This window comes from Perca fluviatilis, chromosome 1, assembly GCF_010015445.1.
Source record: "Perca fluviatilis chromosome 1, GENO_Pfluv_1.0, whole genome shotgun sequence".
NCBI lineage: Eukaryota > Metazoa > Chordata > Actinopteri > Perciformes > Percidae > Perca > Perca fluviatilis.
Window position 1 is genome coordinate 35,562,672 of NC_053112.1, and position 24,367 is coordinate 35,587,038.

At 42.6% G+C, this 24,367-nt stretch overlaps 4 protein-coding genes across 4 annotated transcripts; 3 read left to right on the forward strand and 1 right to left on the reverse strand.

The window, feature by feature from the left end:
• Positions 1 to 132: 132 nt before the first annotated feature.
• Positions 133 to 1,413, forward strand: LOC120564759 (noggin-2-like). Its single transcript, XM_039809997.1, has one exon. The coding sequence runs from the start codon at positions 319 to 321 to the stop codon at positions 1,174 to 1,176; it is 858 nt and encodes a 285-aa protein (XP_039665931.1). The 5' UTR covers positions 133 to 318; the 3' UTR covers positions 1,177 to 1,413.
• A 952-nt stretch (positions 1,414 to 2,365) lies between these two features.
• On the forward strand, positions 2,366 to 8,831 carry get3 (guided entry of tail-anchored proteins factor 3, ATPase). The gene is made up of 7 exons (XM_039809984.1): positions 2,366 to 2,538; positions 4,183 to 4,330; positions 5,638 to 5,786; positions 5,939 to 6,089; positions 6,236 to 6,343; positions 7,935 to 8,132; positions 8,233 to 8,831. Exons 1-7 carry the CDS (start codon positions 2,396 to 2,398, stop codon positions 8,359 to 8,361), a joined length of 1,026 nt encoding a protein of 341 aa, XP_039665918.1. The 5' UTR covers positions 2,366 to 2,395; the 3' UTR covers positions 8,362 to 8,831.
• A 2,297-nt stretch (positions 8,832 to 11,128) lies between these two features.
• best2 (bestrophin 2) lies at positions 11,129 to 21,044 on the forward strand. The gene is made up of 10 exons (XM_039809942.1): positions 11,129 to 11,677; positions 11,924 to 12,111; positions 12,214 to 12,308; positions 13,587 to 13,820; positions 14,569 to 14,723; positions 14,960 to 15,037; positions 17,761 to 17,913; positions 18,689 to 18,769; positions 18,997 to 19,151; positions 19,362 to 21,044. Exons 2-10 carry the CDS (start codon positions 11,960 to 11,962, stop codon positions 20,116 to 20,118), a joined length of 1,860 nt encoding a protein of 619 aa, XP_039665876.1. The 5' UTR covers positions 11,129 to 11,677; positions 11,924 to 11,959; the 3' UTR covers positions 20,119 to 21,044.
• Positions 21,045 to 21,869: 825 nt separating this feature from the next.
• On the reverse strand, positions 21,870 to 23,942 carry LOC120572869 (protein Hook homolog 2-like). Its single transcript, XM_039822414.1, has 3 exons — positions 23,677 to 23,942; positions 23,460 to 23,537; positions 21,870 to 22,681 (listed from the first exon to the last, which is right to left on the reverse strand). Exons 1-3 carry the CDS (start codon positions 23,734 to 23,736, stop codon positions 22,550 to 22,552), a joined length of 270 nt encoding a protein of 89 aa, XP_039678348.1. The 5' UTR covers positions 23,737 to 23,942; the 3' UTR covers positions 21,870 to 22,549.
• Between the last annotated feature and the right edge of the window lie 425 nt (positions 23,943 to 24,367).

The window sequence follows — 24,367 nt, forward strand, 5'->3', positions numbered from 1 at the left end:
TGGTGTCTCCTTAAAATAATGCATGAAACTAAACTGTAGTTTCTCACATTTGTCCTGTATGTTTGCTTTGAAGTTAGCCAAAACAGAGCCTTGAATAAGAAGTGGGAGCTTAGGTGTGCTTAGGCCATACTCAATAATAAGTCTGCTGTTTGTGTGAGAAGGCACTGATATGTTATTGTTCACAAGCTCAAGGATGTCTGGTGTAGGGCACACAGAGTGCCTGAAGCACCCAGAGAAGAACTCATAACTGAACGGGTGAAGAGAAAAACGAGGAGCGATTTATCATCCTTCTGTTGTACCATATGCACACCGAAAACCATGCCTAGATCGTTCAACTGTGGCGTCTGTCTCTGCTGGATTTCTGTTTCTGTCCTTTTACATGGATCTGCATCGTTTACTTCTAACATTTCAACCCAGATGCAGTTTCCAAATGTGGCGGTTGTTCAAAACGAGGAGGACACAGGCTGGGATTCACCGTTTGTTCAGCTGAGAGCCAGTCTACCGTCCTACTCAAAGCCTGTCCGCCCATACACCCTGTTCACAAACGCTGAAGACTACCACTACCTCCCCAAACCCAGACATCTCCGCCGTTCTCATCTCCTGCGTCTTCTGGGATCCTCTTATGACCTGTTTTGGATGTCCATAGATCAGCCTTCTGAAGCGTCGAAGCGTCATGGTGATGGTCAACCTATGGGTAATTTGTCACTGCATGCAAAATTACCCAACTACACCAGTGCATGGAAGAAGTTCAACCTGAGTGCTTCTCCAGAGCTGAGAGATGCGGCAGCAAACCATCACCAGATGCTGGTAAAGGAAGCTGCAGACCTGGACCTCGGTTCTCTGCCTTCACGTGTTGCCAGTTCCATCAGAGACTGGTTAGTGCGCTCTGCCACTTGTGGATTAAGCTACCAATGGGTGGATCACGGTCCTGCTTTCTGGCCACGTTGGCTGCGGCAGACCGATTGTGAAAGATCAGATGGAGTGCAAAGTTGTTCATTTCCTGGAGGGATGAAGTGTGTGCGAGCTAAGACAGCTCACATTAAGATTCTGGCTTGGCACTGCTTGGAAATCCGAGAGGGAGGCGATAGGTCTATGGGGACAGGTGAAGACATGAAAAGGTGTATATGGAAGCAAGTGCCTTATCCTGTGGTCACAGCATGTACATGTTCATGTTAATGAATGTTTTTCTTGCGAGGGCCTAATAATTTCAATCCTCATACCCTCATCTTCAGCTAGGTTTCTATATGCATATGTATTTTATACTGTCAGTGAGTTGTTTGATATAATCAAAAATTGCTGAACTGATTTTCCAAAACTAATCAGAGCTTGTAATCACTTAGTAAGGCATTGCATGTACCTTACTGGCTTTAAGCGGAATTTAATAAAATATTTCCTCCTTAAATTGTTGAATTATTTATCTGTCAAGTTTTTTTTTCCAGCAACAATGCTCTTTTTGGTCACAAGCTTGCCTAAAAGTCAAGTACATGTCTGGTGTCAGATCAGTTGGTAATAGTCCTATATTCCTTCTGGGTTGTGCTACAATCACATCATGTGGGAAATTAATGTATAAGTGGTTCCAGTGTGTTTTCAGTACACTTTTTTTTTTTTTTTTTTTTACACATCAAAGAAACTTTAAAATAATCTAAAAAGAATATCTATCCTAAAGTGGAAAATCCAACATAAATTGGTATCCTGTTGGGCCAGTCTGAGAGTGTTATGACAAAGTTATTGTTGCATTAGGAATGGTTTTCTTTTGTATTTATAATAATAGCACACAGGCAACTATAAAGATGTCCAACTGCAGAACATGGGATGCTGAAGATGCTGGTGTTCATCACAGGTAGGAGCTCCTGGGTTTAATACACAGGAAGCTGGTGTGAATAGTTGTGGATTTGTAAAGTCATAAGCACAAACCTGCTGTCTTTCTCACATGACAACAGGTTGGCCACAGGTTGAAGTTAAGATGATGTCTATTTAATCATTCATTTACACCATTGATATCCTATTAAAAACAGTCTATAATAATTGCCTTGTGTTTACATTTGTGAGTTGTGTTTTTGCAATACATGAAAACATCACTTAAAGAACTAACTTATTCAGCTATGAATGTTTCTGTACTTAAATGTTTTGAAAAAATAATAAACATGTAGCCTCATTACTACCATCAAGCCTTTAAAATGTGTACTTTTCTACCTATTCTGGCCTCACCTGTATTGGGGTGGTCTGACATCACTTTGATATCAAACATATTCCTCCCACATCTACCAAAAAATTGCTTTGGACTTTTGATTACTTTTCTCTTTTATGGTTAAACTTTGTCCGAGGATCAATGAAGGCAGCAGTGTCGATGCATCACGCCTGAGCTGTACGTAACGTTACAGTGTACACAGACAAGATGGCTGCTTCATTGGAAGACGAATTTGAAGATGCGCCTGATGTGGAGCCGTTAGAACCAACTTTGAAGAATATCATTGAGCAGAAATCTTTGAAATGGATATTTGTGGGTGGAAAGGGTGGTGTTGGTAAAACGACGTGTAGGTAAGTTAAAAGGAAACGCTCATTAGCCTCCTGATATTGTCTCACGGTACGTCGCAAGCTAACATAGCTAGCTATCTAAGATTAGCCGTCATCATAACTTGACGTTAATAATTCTTAGTTAACGAATACGATGTTTTTCCACAACATGGATCTAATGAGCTGTGGCTTTCTGGCTTACGACGCGCTAGCATAACCTGTCATTATCAACGTTACATTGTAGCTAAATCAGCAACCTAGGCTAATGTTAAGCTGGTTGTCAATTTGCCGGGTAACGTCAACGTTAGTTGAATGCTGTCAAGCACTGTCACTAGCTAGCTAGCTAGCTAGCTAATGCTAGCCAGCTGACAGCACATGTATTCATGACTTTCTCAAGTGGTTTGACAATCAGGCAGCTTGTTCTCTTCTGCCATGTGTTTATTCAACGCGTCACTTTGTTAGCTTCTAATTAAGCTAACGGTATTGGATAACTACCCGTCGGTGATGAATACACGAAGTTAGCTAATGTTAGCGTTAACGTTAGCTAACGCCTCCTCCTTTAACTGTGGCTAAAGCCACCGAGTGATGCTTAACGTTACAATATCAAAAAGAGTAGCTAGCTATAGCATAAAATAAAATGCAGATATAAGGAACATTTAAGTAACGTTAGCTAGTAACGTTACTAATGCCCACGAAGTCAAAAAACACGGCAACGTTATTGTGTAGCGCACTTTTGGGCTATGACAATTATTTTTAGTACTATTTAGATATTTAAACACATAACAGGTTTAAGAATCAAAGCGCTGTGGGTCTGTTAACCACAGTTTCATTCATTACATGCACCCAGAACCATCTCAATCCAGAGAATGTATCCCTTAGCTTGCTCACTGCAGTTTACTACATACAGCTTTCAGGATCAGAATCAAAATCAGCCAAGTATTTGTGATCGCATACAGGGAATTTGACTCAGGCTTTTGTTTGCTCTAAAAGTAAATACACAGAAATACACACACCACCGGTCAAAAGTTTGGGGTCACTTAGAAATGTCCATTCCACTCCATTATAGACAGATTACCTGCTGAGATCAGTTGCATTGTTTGTTTTTTTAATCAGGGCAGCAGTTTTCAGATTATATTATGTGCTTACATAATTGCAAAAGGGTTCTCGACTGATGTAGGAAGAAGTGGCTGATCTTTAATGCATTATCTACATTGCCCATTATCAGCAACTATTCATCCTATGTTCCAAAGGCATGTTATGTTTACTAATCTGATATAATTTTAAAAGGCTAACTGAGAAAACATTGGAGAACCCTTTTGCAATTAATGTAAGCACATAATGTAATCTGAAAACTGCTGCCCTGGTTAAAAAAGACAATGCAACTGATCTCAGATGGTATTCTGTCTGTAATGGAGTGGAATGGAAATTTCTAAGTGACCCCCAAACTTTTGACCGGTAGTGTATAAGGCAAGAACAAAGCTGAACAAGGTAAACAAACATTTGACTACTATGTACAGATTTACGTTTCTGTATAAAAAAAAGTGTATAAATGCATATGCATACAACACATGCAAACAACCGCTTTATGAAGATTGTAGACAGTTATACACCAGATCATCAGGGAAAAATAACCTACAAACCTCTCCTGTGTTTATTTTTTTTTCCTAGCTGCAGTTTGGCAGTCCAGCTCGCTGCTGTCAGGGAGAGTGTCCTCATCATCTCCACCGATCCCGCTCATAACATCTCTGATGCTTTTGACCAGAAGTTCTCAAAGGTGCCGACTAAGGTCAAGGGCTATGAAAACCTCTTTGCAATGGTAAGTCGCACTGTATTTAAAAAAAAATAAAAATAAAGTGAGCACCTGTGCACAAGAAGACACTACTAAGACTGTTCTCACCTGTTACAAAAGGGATTTCTCACAGCAGACATTTTGACTTGTCATAGCGTGGAAAAAGCACAGGTGAAACTAATAGCGTTACTTAGTGCCTCTGTTCCATTTAATTAAGTGTGCCAACATGCACATTTATGGACCTTCACCTGTCAATGTCAGATGTTTAAATACATTTAAATGAGAGAGATGTTTTAACATATTACATTCCTATTTAATCAAATAGGATGACAGAAATTTAAACCGTAAGGATAATGAAGTGGAAACGGCAGAATTTCGTTTTTAAAACTTCCTTTTTGTTTCTAAACCTTAATACATTGTATTGGAGTGACAAAAATGCCACAGGCGCAGGTGTTACTAATAACAGTAACGAGGGCGTCCCAGTAAGCTGTGACAGTGAGCCAGCACGCACAATCCCAGGACCCTGAAGCTGAAGCAGCCCAATTAATTTTAGCCATCATTCATTTAGTTATTTACACCTTTACTTTTCCTACTGTGACATGTCAAAATCCCAAAAACTTTTTTGCAGCGTTTTAAAAGTGAATAGAAACATAGCTACATGTGTTGAAGCCACCATGACTCTGAAGCGTGCTGGAAAGATTGTGGCTGACCCCTCCCACCCCGGCCACAAACTCTTTGAGCCACTCTCCTCTGGCAGGAGGCTGAGGTCCATGAGGACCTCAACTACACGCCACATAAACCGTTTTTTTCCCCCTCCGCCACTAGCCTTATCAACAAGGCCCGGAACCCACCCTGACTCTCTCCATACTCCACCTCTGGTTCCTCATGCCACTCTACCTACTCTGCTGTAGTGTTCCTTTTTACTGTTTAACTTATTTTATAATTTACCTTTATTTTATCGTTATTAATACATACTGTGTGTCTATGTTTATACTTATATTGTTTATATTCTTTTATCCTTCTTATATTTGAGAATGTGTAACATGCACCAACAACACCATGACAAATTCCTTGTATGTGCAAAAAATGTACTTGGCAATAAAGCCCTTTCGGATTCTGACAAAGATGTTTATTTACGCTGTTTATGCAAAATGAAATGTGCATTAGATTAATATCTTTTTAGTGTCGTGACGATAGTCCGTTCCACATCTGGGTCTCAACGGCAAACCGTCATTATGTAACAACCTGAATTGCTGAAGGGGCCTGTAAACATTTGCAGTTACCCAGGCCCTCGGTTTGTAATGTGCTGATCATTTGTGTATGTGCGAGTGCAGGAGATTGACCCGAGCCTGGGGGTGGCAGAGCTGCCTGACGAGTTCTTTGAGGAGGACAACATGCTCAGCATGGGTAAGAAGATGATGCAGGAGGCCATGAGCGCCTTCCCCGGCATCGACGAAGCCATGAGCTACGCGGAGGTCATGAGGTAAGACGACGTGGTTACTGGAAAGCCAGACCACCCTTTATTTAGTAGTATTGCTAACCCAGAGTTGCATTTACTTTTCACAGTAGTATGACTGACCTAATAAAGCAATGGTAGCCAATGTTATTGTAACTCAGCGCTCCTTGTACCCCCAGGTTAGTGAAAGGAATGAACTTTTCAGTGGTGGTCTTTGACACTGCCCCTACCGGTCACACACTACGGCTGCTCAACTTTCCCACCATTGTCGAGCGTGGTCTGGGCCGTCTCATGCAGATCAAGAACCAGATCAGCCCTTTCATTTCCCAGGTGAGGAGGGACTAGCAGATCCAGTCACTCACTGATTGTAGTCATTTACCAAATTTTTTTTTTTTTATGCGAGTTTAAATGTCTGTAAAAGCTCCACAAAGCTTCTCTTCTCTATTTTCTCTATTTCTATCTCCCTGTTGATATAGATGTGTAACATGCTCGGCCTGGGTGACATGAACGCAGACCAGCTGGCCTCTAAGCTGGAGGAGACCCTGCCGGTCATCCGCTCAGTCAGTGAGCAGTTCAAAGATCCTGTAAGTCACACCGGTAGTGCAGTAATAACCCAAGCACATCACTGTTACTACATGATAATAAGTGTTACTGTAGAATTACGGAAGTGTTTCTGTATCTGCATGCAGAGAATCTGTTGCTCTTCAAAGGAACACGCTGACTTATGTAAAGATGCATCCAGCATAGAGATGTCTGCATGTCCAGAGTGATACAGAGCAACAGCCACAGCAAGGAGAATGTTTGCAGATTTCAAAATGCTAGATTTGTCTGGCAATACCGAAATGGATAAATGTATCCTTTCATCCACTAAAAGGAACACACCGACTTATTGGGACTTTAGCTTATTCACCGTATCCCCCAGAGTTAGATGAGTCCATACATACCCTTCTCATCTCCGTGCGTGTTGTAACTCTGTCTGACGGCCCCACCGGTAGCTTAGCCTAGCACAGATCCTGGAGGTAACCGGTTCCAACTAGTCTACTGCTCCCAATAAGAGACAAAATAACACCAACATTTTCCTGTTTACATGTTGTGATTTGTATAGTCACAGCATGTACAAATAACAAGGTCACATGAGACACAGTCGTCTTCTAACCGTATACAAACTCGGAACTATATTCTCAGAAAGGCGAAGCACTGCTACTCTCTGCTCGGGGCTTCTCAGGTGCTGCAAGCGTATCACTCCACCCAAGTAGCAGTGCTTCGTCTTTCTGAGAATATAGTTTCCAGTTTATATACGGTTAGAAGACGGCTGTGTCTCATGTGACCTTGTTATTTGTACATGCTGTGACTATACAAATCACAACATGTAAACAGGAACATGTTGGTGTTATTTTGTCACTTATTGGGAGCAGTAGGCTAGTTGGAACCGGTTACCTCCAGGATCTGGGCTACGGTTATCTACCGGTGGGTGCGTCAGACAGAGTTACAACACGCACGGAGATGAGAAGGGTGTGTATGGACTTATCTAACTCTGGGGGATACGGTGAATAAGCTAAATTCCCAATAAGTCGGTGTGTTCCTTTTTAGTGGACGAAAGGATACATTTATCCATTTCGGTAATGCCAGACAAATCTAGCATTTTGAGATCTAGCAAAGCCACTTCCACTGCAAACGTTCTCCTCGCTGTGGCTGTTGCTCTGTATCAATCTGGACATGCAGACATCTCTATGCTGGATGCATCTTTACAGCGTGACTGTGTTGCACGTGCAAGTATGTGTGCTGTGGTGATGCAACCTCCCAATCCCTCCCACTACTCTACGGTGGGTGAGGGAGATACAACAAAGATCGACAACACAGTACGCTGTTAAATGTTTCAATTTTTATTTTTTTTTGATAACTACACAGATATTGAAAAAGTAATTTTAAACCGCTTTCTCCAATAAAAGCTAGTCTGTTTTTAGTAGACTGCTTTTGGCGTTGTGCAGACTTCCTATTTCTGTTGCTTCCTCTTGATTGCAACTCCATTATACCGTATGTTCCAATGTTGATTTGACATAGATACTCTGTTTGTAGTAATATTTCAAATAGAAACAACTCAACCCTTTAACCAGTCATATTAAAAGCTTTCTGTAAATGTGTTGTAACTCGTCTGTCTTCCCTCACGTCCATCAGGAACAGACCACCTTTATCTGTGTGTGTATCGCTGAGTTCCTCTCCCTGTATGAGACGGAGCGGCTGATCCAGGAGCTGGCCAAGTGCCGCATCGACACACACAACATCATCGTCAACCAGCTCGTTTTCCCTGAATCCGAGAGGCCGTGCAAAATGTGTGAAGCTCGCCATAAAATTCAGTCCAAGTATTTAGACCAGGTACGAGTCCGTAGTTTGTTTTTGGGGTTTGTGACAGTACAGCTGCATTGTTTGCGTCACGCGTTGTCGTCCTCATTAACGGTCTGTCCTCGTCCTACAGATGGAGGACCTTTATGAAGATTTCCACATAGTCAAGTTACCCCTGCTGCCCCATGAAGTTCGAGGTGCTGACAAGGTCAACACGTTCTCGAAGCAACTTCTGGAACCCTACAAACCCCCAAATAAGTGATCTCCCTCCCTGCAGGACCTCCCCTCTTCCTCCTACAGACCACACCTTTACAATCTGAACTCACCTCCTCGGAGCTCCCCCCCCCCCACCAGCCTCAATACCTGCAGTAACAGCCTCACGTTGATCCACTCAGTCCGTCGTCCAAAGCAGAGCACTGCTACAGCAGGACACAGGCCCTTGTTGAAGGGGAGCTGATGAAATCACAAACACACACATACATAACCTGCTATATTGTTAAAGAGGTAAGACAGTACAGATTTGTGCTGCCTTACTCTCAGTTCATCTTCTCTTTCCTTCATATCCTCTGTGTGGCAGTCGTACTATTCCTACTCAAAGCATTTAACTTTCTCTCTACAAAAAAAACATCCCCTCCTCCATCCTGCGCTGTTTCCGGCCTCAGTTGTTGAAAACATTGTTTCTAGTGACGGTGCTGTATATTTCAGGATAAAACAGTTTTCAGATGGTTGACATTTATGCCTTGTTTATTCTGTGTGGTTTGGTGGCTGTGTCGTTTCTCCATTTTGACTTAGAAATGTAATTCAAATTCATCTCTCACACATCTGGAATTTACATCAAAATGTCTACAGATTCAGGGTGTGATGACAGGGCAGTAGGGTTGGGTACCGAAACTCGGTGCCAATAGGGAACCGGTGCCGACGTAAACGGTAGTAACGAGACCGACTAAGAACGAAAGTTTCGGTGCCTCATTTCGGTGCTCGACTTTACACTACACCTGACAGCATGTAACGTTAGCCTACCTTTAGCTAGCAGCTGGATTAAACACCGGTAAAATGCTGACAGCTAACGTTAAACAGTGTAAAGTGTGACTGTATTTCACTGTGGAGGACTTCAACAGCGGGATGTAACAGTCTGCTCTGCAGCGCAGCAGCTGCCGTTGTCGCAATTCATAGATATACAGTATGTTTATATGGTCGGAATTAAACAACAGACGGTGTATTCACTTGCAGCTGCCGTTGTCGGAATTAAACAACACAGACGGTGCGTTCACTCGCAGCTGCCGTTGTCGGAATTAAACAACACAGACGGTGCGTTCATTCGCAGCTGCCGTTGTCGGAATTAAACAACACGGACGGTGCGTTCAGTCGCAGCTGCCGTTGTCGGAATTAAACAACACAGACGGTGCGTTCACTTGCAGCTGCCGTTGTCGGAATTAAACAACACAGACGGTGCATTCACTTAAAACAGGTTGCCTCGTGGTGCATTCACAGTAATTGTAAAATACCCTTTTCCCATCTGGGGTTCAACAGCAATTTACTGGTGAAATAAGTTATTGTTATAGTTATTACATTATTATTAAATCTTTAATTTTGACCATGGCCTTAGCAATAAACAAGTCACTGACTGTTGTTTACTACCCTTATTTTTTTTTTTTTCCTTCTTTTTTTTTAACTTTATTGAAAAGTACCGGTTCAGGCACCGTTTAGGCCGTTTTAAAAGTATCGATTTAGCACCGGAATCGAAAAAAAACCCAAACGATACCCAACCCTACAGGGCAGTGACATAAAAAAATACACTTACCTTTTATAAAAACCATTGGCCAAGACCATCCTTGTTACTGCAATAAAGAAAACCAGAGCAGTCTTTTTACCATGTGTAAAATCATTAGACCTCACATTAAGATGTGATCCTGGTGTAAACGCAGTAAGCTAATGTCGATGAAATATCAAATCCAGTCAAGTTGGGAGCTTTATATCCATATATGGCTGCATCATTGTTTGAACTGTTAAATATTTTAGGGCACTGGGGTTGCTTCAGGTGGTATTTGTTCAGAGATTCAAAGGCAAAATGTGTAATGAGACTCTTGATGTTTTAGTGGCTGGAAGAGTGTCACAGCAGAAGTCCCAGCACCAGGTTCCTGTTCAGTGTCCATAAACCTCATCAAACATTCTGTGTCCACCCTGTTTACTGAGAACAATATGGGAACACTATTGACATACGTTAGTAGCCTTATTTAGTGCATTGCTATTAAAATATATATTGAATGTTGCTTGATCAAATGTGGAACAAATGAATGGCGAGTTGTATAAGTAGAATCAAAGCATCTTTGCCATGGTGATTGAGTACTGGACTCTGATTGGCTCGCCTGATACTTCCAACTGGAAGATACAGTAAAGATGACAGGGAACGCGTAATTACCCACTCTTTGTCACTGAATCCTTTTGAGTCAATCTGTTTTCTAAAGATTTTCTTTAACTTATGTTGCGAGTGTTAATTAAAACAAACTTGCCTCAGATGAGAGCATCCTGTCATCATTTTTGATCTGCGAGCTGCTTATTAACGCGTGTGTTAATTGAAGTAGACGGAAGGCCATTTTCATATGGGCGCACTGACGTTAACCGAGCAGACTGCAGATTGCCTCTGACGGAGCACGAAGCCTCAGTTAACCTTCGACCCCACAGTTCAGGAGAGACTGACTTTTACTGTATTCAATGAACGGTACAAGGGAAGAAGATATGACCGCAAAACTACCACTAAACGACAAAAAAATAAAATAAATAGTCCTTCAGAAATATTAGGCCTTCTGAGCATCACAGGCACAGCGATTGTCTCAGGCTATCCAAAGTCGTTAAAAGTCATTCAGTCTGTTGAGTTGTAATAAATGATTTCCGTTTGAAAAATATGTCCTGGTGGGAAATTGCATTTGTAACAAGTGGGATTATTGCACCCCACTGGGATTTGTTTTTTTGAGTAAAAATAAAGTTTGAAAGGATGGGCGCATGAGAAACATTTGTTTTCCCACTGGTGGGATATTGCAGTAAATATGTAAAGACTTTATTTTTTTTATATTTAACGAGCTAATTATAAACCTATAATCGTTAAAATGGGTTGTTGTTTGCATATCGCTTAACACGACAGTTTGCCATGGTCCACTTGCTCCTGTGTTTCATAATGCCCTGCTGTACTGTACGGTCCTGTGCGCTCCTTGTGCCCCGGCGCTGCGGCCTGTCGCTTGTGGTCCATCACCGAGCCGCGTTTTCCCGGTCGGGGGCCGCGCTAACGAGCTGCTCCTCCTCCTCGTTTTGGGGATTTACCCCGGGGCGCACTGACCACTGGACGCACCGAGGAGGCTCCGAGGATTACTGCCATGCAGCCGAGCGAGCCTCCAGTTATCCGAGCTGACGCCAGGGGATATCAGGGTTATGAGCTCTTTGAAAAAACAAAACAAAAAAAACAAAAAAAACAGAGAAGACTGCGTACTGTTAAGTGAAAATGTGAATTCACTTCTCCAGCGGTGCCAATTACGCACAGAGATGCGCTGAGCTGGCACATTCGTCAAGAAACAACACTACAAAAGGTAAGCAGATATTCTTTTCAAGACAAAATACATTACAGTCTGTTCATAGTGTCATCCATGACGGCAATGGGAATAAACTTGATCTGTAAATCAAACAAATCACCAGAGAGAGTTGATTAGATTGTAAAGTGAATGATTTAGTCAGTTAAACAACATATCTGTTCGTGGCCTCTGACCCACCTGAACTTGAGCACGTTTGTTCCAGCTGCAGGTGTAATTACAGACGCGGTTGTTTCTTTCCTATAGCTCTTTCACTGAGGACCTGTAATCTGGCTGTCACCGATGACTGTCACCTACACAGCCAGAGTTGCAAACGCCCGTTTCTGTGGCTTCTCCAAGCTGCTTTTGGCCTGGAAAGGCAGCATCTACAAGGTGTTATATAAAGAATTCCTGGCTTTCTTTGCCATGTATACCGCCATCAGCATCACTTACAGGTAAGACAGAGCTCGAGGACCGCTTTAGGCATCACTTAACTGCAGACACATTCATCAGTGCTTTGATTTACAAATTACTGTGTGCCCCTGTTTTTCTTTTAGATTTCTCCTGTATGATGATCAGAAGAGGTATTTTGAAAAGCTGGCAATTTATTGCAACCACTACGCCAGTCTTATCCCCATGTCCTTTGTACTGGGTAAGCACTGATGATGTTCTGGTCAACTTTGAGATAACAGAAGCGGGGACAGAATTTGAGCTACAGTATGATTGTGGATTGTAGATTTCAGGAAGGTCCCTTAAAAGAGATAGCACTTAACCATTCTTACAGACTCCACAGTGCATTTCCTGCATATCTTCTTTTCACACCAGAATTCAAATACTTTATTGATCCCGTCAGGAAAATTGTTAAATTGCAGTTGCTAAGTCAATTGTAAGGCAAAAATAACTAGTAAATAACTGTATGAAGTAACATAGCTAAAAGTGCAAAAAAATAGTTAAGAAAAAAATAGCAGTAAAACTGCTATATAAATATATTTTTTCATTCAATTTTTTATTCTTTTTCCTTAATGCATGTAAATCAGCTAAAATATACGCTATGGCTTACATATACAGTATGTGATAAGTCAATATGAATCGACAATATTGGCATTTTGTTTGTAGCCTGACAAGCCAGACCCACATCAAAATGTTGGGTCTGGGAACTCACCATTGGCAGGGCTCAATCCGAGGGGCGGGATAAACGGTTGTCTTTCAAATTCCCTCTGCACGCAATAGGATAGCACTACAACCAGGCAGAGCAGCGAAGAAGGTAGCGAAGCTAGCTAGTTGATAGATTAAACTTTTGCCGTATCCGGTCGGCAAAACTCCGAACACATTTTTTAAGAATGATTAATGATTTCAGTGCCGTTCTTTTCTCAAAGAAAAGCTTAACTCCAAGTCTTCCAGAAGACCGCTGTTCCCAGCAGCCATAAGCCCCCCCACCGACTCCATACACGATGTGATTGGCCTGACTAGAGTTTGGTTTTTCCAGCTCGCAAGTCAACGGAGAGTGCCTAGACCCCCCTGGCTGCAAATTACATTTTTCTGCCGCTAGGGTGCGTCTAGATGTCTAGGCTAGTATCCTTGGGCTCAGAAATTAGAGTAAAGCCAAAACTATTCTTCATTTTGCTTGTGGTCCCTGAGCAGGGGCGTCAGACTAGGGGGGGAAAAGGGGACTGAGTACCCAGGGCCCTCATGTGAGGAGGGCCCAAAAAGATGCTAGAATGAATAGCTGTGGACGCGGGGAGGGGCCCATAGAAAATGCCTTTCTACAGGGCCCAGAATTTTGTGCTACGCCCCTGTCCCTGAGGCCACCAAGGAACCCACAGGACAGTACTTCTATAGAAAATCGGACATATCAACACCTTTAACCCCTGGTATACAGCACGTGTCTCCAGAGTAATCCCCTGTGTCTCCTCTCCGCTGCTGTTTGCAGGTTTTTATGTGACCCTGGTGGTGAACCGCTGGTGGAGCCAGTACACCAGCATCCCTCTCCCTGACAGGCTCATGTGCGTCCTGTCGGGGGGCCTCCAGGGGAGCGACGAGAGAGGCCGCCTGCTGAGACGAACCATGATGCGTTACGCCAGTCTGTCGGCCCTGCTCATCCTCCGCTCTGTCAGCACGGCCGTATTCAAACGTTTCCCCACCATGGACCACGTGGTGGAGGCTGGTGAGTAGGTGGCGAGGCGGGGGGGGGAGGGGGAGTTAGGCGTGATCTTATACAATTATCCAAAGAAGTTTTTAATTAGTAAAACGTGATATAAATATTGAAAATTGCACTCCACTATTTTAGCAAAAATGTAAAAAAAAATGTTGCTCTCTCAGCAATTATTATTTACACTAAGATTTATATGTGGGATTCACTTTTTTCCTACACTGTTCTCAGGAAGTGATAGCAAACATTGTAGATGGAGTGACGTCATCAGTCACTCATGGTATCAGTGTGTGTGTGTGTGTGTGTGTTGTTTCCTCTCCTGTACATTCTCTACACCAGTGAACAGTAGAAATCACAAGGACAGGCACATCTTGAAATTCACTGGTGATTAAAAAAAGTTTATCATTAAGAGAAGCTGGTGTAGCACTCCTCCCCTCGCTGTTGTCTAAATGAACTATGTTGCAACTTTTGGTGGCCCGTCAAAAGTTAGATTTACACCCTGACTTGTGGTTAACGAGACGTCAACAGTAATAGCATATATTAACAAGCTATTCTCTAACTGGCAGAGCTAGAGTGTCTGTTCTTGACACATTCAATTAGTTCTCACTCACTATATAAAGACTTATTTGGAATTGAGACTCCTGAGAAAAGTTAAGAAAACCACAGACTAAATCAAACAGAACGTTGATCTCTCATTCCTCCCTTTCTGTGAGCCAAAATTTACATTAGGTGTATATTAAATGTAGGTGTGCTGTTTGTGCAGGATTCATGTCAAGAGAGGAACGGAAGAAGTTTGAGGGTCTACACTCTCCTTATAACAAATACTGGATCCCCTGCGTTTGGTTCACCAACCTGGCTGCTGTGGCCCGCTGCGAGGGCAGGATCAAAGACGATCACACACTCAAACTACTGCTGGAGGTGCAGCACGCACGCACGCACGCACGCACGCACGCACGCACGCACGCACGCACATACACACACACACACACACAGTTACACAGACCCACTGATGATGACGAACTACACTTCTTGTGTTTCGACAAAGATTCAGTTAGAGATGTATATTTAATCAGACAGACTGACATAAAGACAGAAGAGTTTGGGTGAATGCTGTAAAGTGACCTCAGCAAGTCTCTGTATCTGTGTGTGAACAGGAGCTGAATGGGTTCAGAGGGAAGTGCAGCATGCTGTTTCACTACGACATGATCAGTGTTCCCCTAGTCTACACTCAGGTAAGGGCTCTGTTGTCTTTTTACACTTCTATGCACTATTTATTTGATCATACTCTTCATCTTTAATTGAATTTTCACACACCAATTTAATCACAACGTTCTTTTTTCTTGATTCTTGTCAGTTTTCTACATTGTTCCTCGAGAAGTGTAATTGCATTTTAACAGTTGAAATGACAAATAAACTTGAACTTGTAGGCGATTGAGAGATACTGGCTGATATGCACATTGGCTGCACCCATAGGTGGAGCTGCTGATTTTTTATATAAATTTACAGTATATGACTTAAAGTCTTCCGGGTTAAACAATAGTATAGGTTTATGGCTGCAGAATTCTTTGACTCAAACATCAGTTGGCTATGTGCTTTGGTTCTAAATACAGTTCCCATTAGCCTTAGTGACATTTGCTCTGGATAAGATACTAGCCAAAAGTACAGCACATCATGTTCATCAGTTCAAAAATAGATTGATTCAAACATCTTACTTTCATTCTGTTATAAGTAGTGCAGGCAGCTGAATATTAAAGGGACAGTTGTCCCCAAAATCAAAAATACATATTTTTACCTTTTACCTGTAGTGGTATTTAGCAATCTATTCTAATGTTAACCTCTTGCGCTGTCACAAGCATGTGCCTCTCGTCCATGAGTATGCTTCCTTCTGCGCGGTGATATGATTGGTGGGTGTAAACTGCCCTCAACCAGCTTGGTGGATTATCTTAAGTAACCGGGTCATGATTTCTGATAAGAAACCTTGCTGTTGAGTTAGAGATAGACATGTCACAGTAAGAAAAGAACAGGTGTAAATAATAAGATTAATGTCACACTAACAGAACACAACAGAGACATCGTTAGCAGGGGCGTTGGACTGGGGGGAAAAAGGGGACTAAGGCTCTTTTACACTGGACGCAGCCCAGCTGGCGCGTGCAAATGTGACGTCATGGGATCGCCGTGACTATTTATACCATGGATGTATTAAGAGAACGATTTATACCCGCGCTGGTGCTCGCGACACTAGTTGCAGTCTTCTCCTGAACAGCGGTGGCGCTAATGAGCAAAGGCTACCGACGTTGCTCTTTCTACGGACTAGAAGAAGAAGAAAAAGGTAAACGATGGCAGAACTGGCAGCAGCATTAACGTCAATGTTTCAATTTGATTGGATGACCTACTTGGTCGGATCAAGCCTTTCATTCACCATAAAAGAACTCATCTTAACCCAGCAAGTTTACAAGAGAGACTTGCAGTCACTCTGAGAGTCCTGGTATCTGGTTGTCGGCGAACTCGTTCAGGCCTCCTGTTTCCGCTTTGTCGCGCACCGCTGAAAAAAAAAGAGCCGTGCGTGACCTCGGTTCGCGCGCTATAAATCCGGGCGCGCCGGCAAGATCTACGTAATTTTGACGTCACAATGGTGCGCGCCACCTTGGATGCGTCTAGTATAATTCACATGTTATGCTGCGTTCCAGGCAACCCGTAACCCGTGTTTTCACAACCTTCTACCCGTGAAAATGCCCTGGAACGGCAGTCAAACCCGTAACTTACTACTCGTGAACTCGTACCAGATCGTTGTACTCCCAGTTACAGTTTTGACGTCAAACACACACACACATACACATACACAACAATGTCGACCCCTGATGATGCTGTACAGACGCCGGTGATTAACAGTAAGAAATAGAAATAAATAAACATAAATATGCAACGTAAGGTCATTCCGCACATTGTAATCAAAATAATTACGATTACGCTTGTGTACTACTACAGGTTATGTTCATTAAATGAAGCCCAAAATATGTTGCCGACTAGAAATCGCTAGTATCAGCTTGTGCTAGCTAACGTCAATGGTAGGTAGCCGCTAGCTAACGCTTATGCTAGCTAACGCTTATGCTAGCTAACGCTAATGCTAGCTAGAAGGGTTTGTCGGGACTTTGCCTGGAACGCTACCAAGTCGTGAGTCGTGACTTGAAGTTGTAACTTACAGGCTAAAAATTGTGTCTGGAACGCAGTATTAGTACCCAGGGCCCTCATGTGAGGAGGGCCCAAAAAGATGGTAGGATGAATAGCTGTGGATGCGGGGAGGGGCCCATAGAAAATGCCTTTCTACAGGGCCCAGAATTTTGTGCTACGCCCCTGATCGTTAGTGTTATTAGTAACACCTGGGATTTTCCTACTATCACAAGTCAAAATGCGGAACCGCTCCTCTGGACAAAGTTTTTATCTACATAGTTTTGTACAATTTTTTATTATCACAGCTGCTATTTGCATATACTGATTTTAGGAGAATTTCTGGAACCCTGGCTTTCTAATATATAAATATGTCATCTTCAGTTCTTCAACATAAAACACTTTGACTTGTGCTAGCAGGATAAGCACAGGTGTAACTAATGATGACATTAACAACTTCCATTTGAATTGCCCCAGTAAACAACAACTGGGCCCTGATACTGGCACCCCTAAAGGAAATACAGCTCCAATATGTTTATTGGTTGGTGTATTGCTTATTAGGGAAATTCATCTTTAACTGTTAAACACTAAAACTTACCTCCATGAAATAACTATTCATTACTAAAAAAAAAAAGTTATTTTTTACTAACTTCTTCCATTACATATCATATCATATAAAATACTGTGAGATTTTCAAATGTGTCTGCTTCTATGAATTTGTGGAATAGATGAATAAACATAGTCATGAAAAAAAAAGTAATTTGCATGTCATTTTGTATCTTTCCATCAGGTGGTGACTTTGGCAGTGTACAGTTTTTTCCTGGTGTGTCTGATTGGTCGCCAGTTCCTGGACCCCAGTCAAGGCTATCCCGGTCACGACCTGGACCTCTACGTGCCCATCTTCACCCTGCTACAGTTCTTCTTTTATGCTGGGTGGCTCAAGGTCAGAGAGAGGCTCACATATCATATGTTTAAATACTTGAGCAAAGTGGCCGGGTTAGCTCACTTGGTAGAGTGGGCGCACATATACAGAGGTTTGTTCCTGGACGCAGAAGGTCCAGGGTTCAAGTCCGAAATTTGACTATTTCCTGCATGTCTTCCCCCTCCCCCCCCTTTTTCATGTCTAGCTGTCCTATCCATTAAAGGTGGAAATACCCCAAAAAATCATCTTAAAGGTCCCATGACATGGTGCTCTTTGGATGCTTTTACATAGACCTTAGTGATCCCCTAATACTGTATCTGAAGTCTCTTTCCCCAAAGTCAGCCTTGGTGCAGAATTACAGCCACTAGAGCCAGTCCCACAATGAGCGTTACTTAGTATGTGCCATTTCTGTGTCTGTAGCTATTGAGGAGGAGAGCCATGATGTCTCTCTCTCATGGGTGGGGCAAATTCTCTGGGTGGGCAAAGCAGAGAAAGGGGAGGAAACCTTGCTCCTTATGACCTCATAAGGAGCAAGATTCCAGATTGGCCCATCTGAGCTTTCATTTTCTCAAAGGCAGAGCAGGATACCCAGGGCTCTGTGTACACCTATCGCCATTTGTAGCCACTGGGGGACCATAGGCAGGCTGGGGGAACGCATATTAATGTTAAAAAACCTCATAAAGTGAAATTTTCATGCCATGGGACCTTTAAAAAAAAAAAATACCTGAGCAAAATACAAAGATAAAATCAAATATTCATGTAGTTAGCTTGTTACATTTTCTGTTATGTCCTGAAGGTTGCAGAGCAGCTGATCAACCCTTTTGGAGAAGATGATGATGACTTTGAGACCAACTGGCTGATAGACAGAAATTTCCAGGTTTGTCTGATGTTACCGGTGTTTCCTTTTCTTTTCTTTTACTTCGTTACACCTTACTTTAAAGTATTTTGTCATAATATACCGCAATGAAAACACTACTGCTCAACCGACCTTTAGCCTTACCATCATGTCTTTATTTAAGTTCAATATGTCTGTAATGGGATGTGTCCTCATGCTCTTAACTGGCAAGACTTCATCTGTGTGTCTGTCTGATCTTTGCTGCGCAGGTGTCTATGATGGCGGTGGACGAGATGTATGGAGATCTGCCGATGATGGAGAGAGATCGTTACTGGAATGACTCCAACCCCAGACCCCCCTACACCGCCGCAACTCTCTTTGTCCTCCGCAAACCCTCTTTCCAGGGGTCCACTTTTGACATGGCGTGAGTCTCTGGGTTTTACCTTCTCGTTCTACGTGTGCCTGTGATACTTTCAGTTTGAGTCCCCCCACTGGGTGGGAAACTTTGGGTGATGAAAGTGAAAGTATTCTGCCTTAATTCAAGAACTAGTAGGAAGTTATCGGGGCTGAGAAAGAGTAAACATGTCCAAACACAACAACTGTAAGGTAAATGATCTCAACATCTATTTAACAGGATTCCTAAAGAGGAGATGCACTTCCAGCCTCTGGAGGACATTGCTGAGAACCTGGAGGAGTCAGGCGGTCGTCACCCCAACATGGACCTCTTTAACCGCCTACTCAGCGCAGCCCCTTCCCCCACTGGCTTTATGGGAGGGGCTCTTCGCCGCACCTCAGCACAACTCCAGAGGCTACGCCACTCCCCCAGCATTGACCAATGCACCAGCGATGATGATGACGATAGCGGTAAAATAGGTAAAGGTGGGTCTCTGCCGTCAGGGCTGGAAACCCAGAGCACTGTGTGCAGTTTCTGGGAGGAGAAGAGCGCCAGAACGCCTCTGCTGGAGGTTCAGTTTGCAGCGGCGCAGGAGAGGCGAGAAGGGCATCCTGCCGTCAATAAGGAGGTGCGTAGAGTGGAGGGGAAGAGTGATGAAGAGGAAAGCGGGAAAGCAGAGAGCACAAGGGAGGAGACCCAAACTCCTGTGTCACTGCTTCCTTCTTCCCCTCAGTCATCAAGGGAGTTGTCCACTCAATCAGCCTCCGCCATTCCCTTCACCTCGTGTCACCCCTCTGCCTTTGTGTTTCACCCAGCTGCCCACTCCAGTCTGGAGCACTGCAGCTCCCAGCCGGCTATCAACCAGAACAGAGCTCCGCCCGTCGTTCCAAAACCTCCCTTTGGTGGAAACAAAATGTCCTTTCTCACTGTGCCGTCTTACAACGAACCTTCGCGTTTCCGCAGTGTGAGCATGGGATCAGAGCTCCCTGGGTCTTAGGTGGACAATGGGTTGTGTGAATGGGTTCCTATAAAATGTTGGCTGTTTAAAACCATAATGCTCGATTCAGTGCACGTTTTCACAAGTGAAACTAGTAATAGATAAAAAAATTAAAAGAGTGTTAAAGATGTACTCCCATATATATATTTTTTTTTATAGAAAGCAATAGCTCCCCATTTTCCAAAATATACTTCCACCTCACTGATAATGATGTCCGAAAGTCATCTGTGAACTGTGCTAAATTTCTCTGACATGGGAGGAAAGTTTTGGTTGATATTTGAAGACACTAAAGACCAAGTCACTGTGACGTTGCGCTAACACAACAATCACTTCCGCGTAGACACTTGGCGGTTGATTTGAATTGCAGAGATTCGTGAAATCGGCAAACTTGTTTATTTCTGTTGTCATTTTTAGCCGTAACTGTAATGTTTAAAGATAGGCTATGTAGTTAAACACGGAGGTCCGACCTCATAGACGTTTCTTCTGTGCTTATTTTCTAAGCTAGCGTCTTTGATAAACCAAAGCAAACGCTATGAACAGCGACAACTCACCACTGGTCGGACTAACTGCTAGTTTTGGGTGGTCATTTAAATTGTATGTACAGGATACAGGGGTTTTCTACCCGGACATTATTGTAAACAAACATTGTGATTGGGTCTGTTGGAAACTTTAAAGAAATATTCTGTATATTTAATACAGACATTACACGTTTGTGCTAAGCTAGGCTAAACAAGTTTCCTAATGTTAAGCCTAGCTTAGCACCAAGACTAGGCAGGAGGAGATTGGCCTCCATCAAAAAAAGCAGGAAGCAACAGCAAAAGTTTCTTTACATGTTGAATCTTAGTAGCTAGCAAACTACTCACCAGTGTATTAAAGGTACACTGTGTAGGAATTTCTCCCATCTAGCGGTGACGTTGTATTTTGCATTTAAATGAAAAGTGCTCTCTAGTGCCTCGCTTTTTCAAATGCGCGTTGCAACTACGGTAGCCGTTATGTACCAAGAAGCTATGACAACATGTCTTCCAATTTTCGCTTTCTTGGCGACGAGGATTCCTTCTCCTGTGGCTCGGCATAAGTATGATCCTCCATTGTGAACTAAAGTGCAGTGCAGGCTTTCTAATTTGCCGGGGCGGTGACAAGCGCCTCTCACTGATCTTCTTCTCCGTTTCAGCTGGTTTCACTCACGTGACGCTTGCGTTGTGGATTAGCTAGAAAAGGTAGGTTAGTGCTCTATGTCCCTCTCAGCCATTATAGTTTTTCAAAATGGCGGAACGACATGGAAGCCTCCTTGGACTTGCCCGTCCAATGTAAATACAGATAAGAAATTATTCACTTACGAGGATGGGTCAGATCATTGGCAGAGGTCATTTTACACCAATGAGGACATATTTATGAATGAAGATGTTGATTTTAGCTAATAAAATACTTAAAACACTGCACAGTGCACCTTTAAAGAGTCACCTGGGTTTAGGTCAGAGTTGTGAAAGTCTATGAAGCCGACAACTTCACCATGAGACAGGACTTTGGATAATTATAGGCCTACTAGCTTGCATAGTAGTTCAGCTAGCTTCTTTGTATTTAAGCTCAAATTAGTTTTTTGTTTGTTAAAATACAAAAAATACAACACAATGAGAAACTATCGAATTGTTGCAAGGGACCTTTGGTAGAGCTAAGCTAGATGTTTACCCGTCCTTTCAGTCTTGGTGCTAAGCTAGGCTAAACCTTTTAAAACTACATGTATACAGAGGAGATGAAACGGAGACCAATTGTTTATTAAAATCAAAGAGTGTGTTTAAAGGAAAAATGATCTGCACATTATTTTGTAGAATATCAATATATTGCCTATGTTTACTGAAGTCTAGTAGAGAGGATTAACAAAAGTTTGGACTGAACAAATGGTGCTAAAATGAACAGACACAATAGGTGACAATTTTCTTTGTTTACTTTATTTTCTTTGATTAATAAAATGTCCCTTTAAATAGAATGCTTTCTAATGTATTATCTGTTGTATTCTAAAGCTTAATTTAAAACAAATATTGAATTAAATGAATGAGATAACATAACCGTCTAACATTAATGACAAAATGAATAGTCAATGTTTTGCATTATTTCTAAAGGAAATTGAATCTCACCTGCACAAATAAATGTATAAATATTATACAATGATAAATGGAGCAGATACTCTGGTGATTATTGACAAGCACACATTTAGGTATAAAACTAAAAGAAAACTAATTTATGACACTACTAGATATTATATCAAGTCACAAATATCACTTCAGTTCCAACAATGACCAGCAGGGGGCGATAGCAGCCAACCAAATAGAGCACAGACGGTGACTCGAAGAAATTCACACCTTCCACAATCTTGCTTTTCATCATGCCCATGAGTGGGCTGCACTCCTCCATTTCTCCCTGCCGATGGAGGCTCCTACCTGGGCTGCAGCCGGGGGGAGAGCGCCCTCCTGGCCTGGGTGGATTGCCTCTGCTTGGCCAGGAAAGACTGAGCCGGGCCTGGAGCTCTGGAGTCCTTACACAGACTGAGCTGCCGCAGAGCTGAGGACTGCAAGTAGCAAAAACAACTGTCAGCTGTTAGTGGAAACACAATAGTACAGTACTAAAAATGTAGGCATGTTAGCCAGACCAAACTGACACCTGCTGAGTACTACTACTATACCTATACCTATATAACACTAAGATAGATAACATTAAGACACTTGCCTTAGAACCATATCAGCTCTATGAGTAAATGAAAACATTTTGAAACACCTAATAACGTGTCACTGTAAGGAGTGCAGTGGTAAAACAAGACCAGGGCTCAATCCTTGTGGGAAGCCGCTGAGGGATAGCATGACCTCTGTGTACGAACTGCCCCCCCTGACGAAGCTCCTCGCTTGTAGGTTAAAAGAAGATATTTTCGTGGCCAGGATGGCTCAGTTGGTAGAGCGGGCGCACATATATATAGAGGTTTATGCCTCGACGCAGAATGTCCAGGGTTTGAGTCTGACCTGGGACGATTTCCTGCATGTCATGGCCAAAAGTGGACTTACCAGTGACAAAGACTACAGTGCAAGGGATCTGGCCATAACATACCAAATTGGGGAGAAAAAAGGTGTGCAAAAGGTCAACAGAAAACATGTATTGTTTAATCTACCCAGCCACTTGTGGACTGCAGGGTTTTGTTTAAACTGTTCAATGTGCATTTCAGTGAACGATACAACACAGGATATTGTTACAACTCTTTTTTAACTTTCATGTCCTTCTGATAAAAGGCACTTAATTGATGGAAAGTCTTAAGGGATACATACAGCTATATGCATTTATTTTCCTAATGTACTCACCATGCTTTGCCAGGCTGTCACGATCAGTTTCTCTTCTTTTTTCTGTCTGGACCTTGTATCATTATCACCCTGAGTTTCCTGTAGTCATTACAGTAGAAGTCATTTGAAAGCAAGTCATTTTACCAAATCACTTTAACACAATGAAATGAAATGCCCAACACAACTAAAGAAAAGTAGTTCAGAGAAGTTACAGAGTCTGGACCAGACTCTAACTTGCCTCTGGGGCAGCTACTGTCATGGTATCAAGCGGTCTGGTCTCCTTGTTGCTGGCCATCATTCGAGATATAGCACAACACAGACAAATCCAACCCAAATAATATAAGCAAAGAAATGTTTGCGTGACTGGCCGACTTGTACACCAACAGCCCCCTGACCTGCCCCTGTCTGTCTGCAGCTCAGTCCTGCTCTTGGCTGTATTTTGCAGCAGAGACCCTGGTTTTGTTGTATGGCAGACACAGAACAATATGGAGAGGTCCTGCAGGCTTAAATGCTCTGGCTCCTCGCCACAGTCAAAGATGCCATCCTGCTGACTCGGGTACATTCGGAGAGTCATTCACCAGGCTGAGGATTAGTAGGTAATCACCAGAACACAATGCACTTAGCTTGACAATAGCTTTGACATTTGTGAAATTCACTGCGTTAAGTTGGGTATCTCAGAAGCATATTAGCAGAGAAATCATGACCTGATAAAGCAAAAAAAAAAAAAAAAAAAATGCATTCTGTTGCCAACACTTTGATGTTTTCACAAAGATCCATAAGTTAGTGTGCATGTTTTTCTGTCTGTTTAACTGAGTCATTACTAGTTTCAGTGACCCAGAAATGCCGTTATTCCCCTAATTATCTCTTGACCAGCATCAAAGGCCAGCAGTATTAGCATATCATGCAAGATAAAGCAACAGAGAAAATGT

What these genes read in the sequence shown, in the direction of transcription:
- LOC120564759 (XM_039809997.1), top strand. Translation starts at nt 319, where the DNA reads ATGCCTAGATCGTTCAACTGTGGCGTCTGTCTCTGCTGGATTTCTGTT.
- get3 (XM_039809984.1), top strand. Translation starts at nt 2,396, where the DNA reads ATGGCTGCTTCATTGGAAGACGAATTTGAAGATGCGCCTGATGTGGAG. An exon ending in ATGAAAACCTCTTTGCAATG is followed by an intron (nt 4,331 to 5,637) that starts GTAAGTCGCACT and finishes GTGCGAGTGCAG; the next exon opens with GAGATTGACCCGAGCCTGGG. An exon ending in AGTCCAAGTATTTAGACCAG is followed by an intron (nt 8,133 to 8,232) that starts GTACGAGTCCGT and finishes CTCGTCCTACAG; the next exon opens with ATGGAGGACCTTTATGAAGA.
- best2 (XM_039809942.1), top strand. Translation starts at nt 11,960, where the DNA reads ATGACTGTCACCTACACAGCCAGAGTTGCAAACGCCCGTTTCTGTGGC. An exon ending in TTCCCCTAGTCTACACTCAG is followed by an intron (nt 15,038 to 17,760) that starts GTAAGGGCTCTG and finishes TCTTTCCATCAG; the next exon opens with GTGGTGACTTTGGCAGTGTA. An exon ending in TGATAGACAGAAATTTCCAG is followed by an intron (nt 18,770 to 18,996) that starts GTTTGTCTGATG and finishes TTTGCTGCGCAG; the next exon opens with GTGTCTATGATGGCGGTGGA.
- LOC120572869 (XM_039822414.1), bottom strand. Translation starts at nt 23,736, where the DNA reads ATGATGGCCAGCAACAAGGAGACCAGACCGCTTGATACCATGACAGTA. An exon ending in TGACAGTAGCTGCCCCAGAG is followed by an intron (nt 23,538 to 23,676) that starts GCAAGTTAGAGT and finishes TAATGACTACAG; the next exon opens with GAAACTCAGGGTGATAATGA. An exon ending in TGACAGCCTGGCAAAGCATG is followed by an intron (nt 22,682 to 23,459) that starts GTGAGTACATTA and finishes TGCTACTTGCAG; the next exon opens with TCCTCAGCTCTGCGGCAGCT.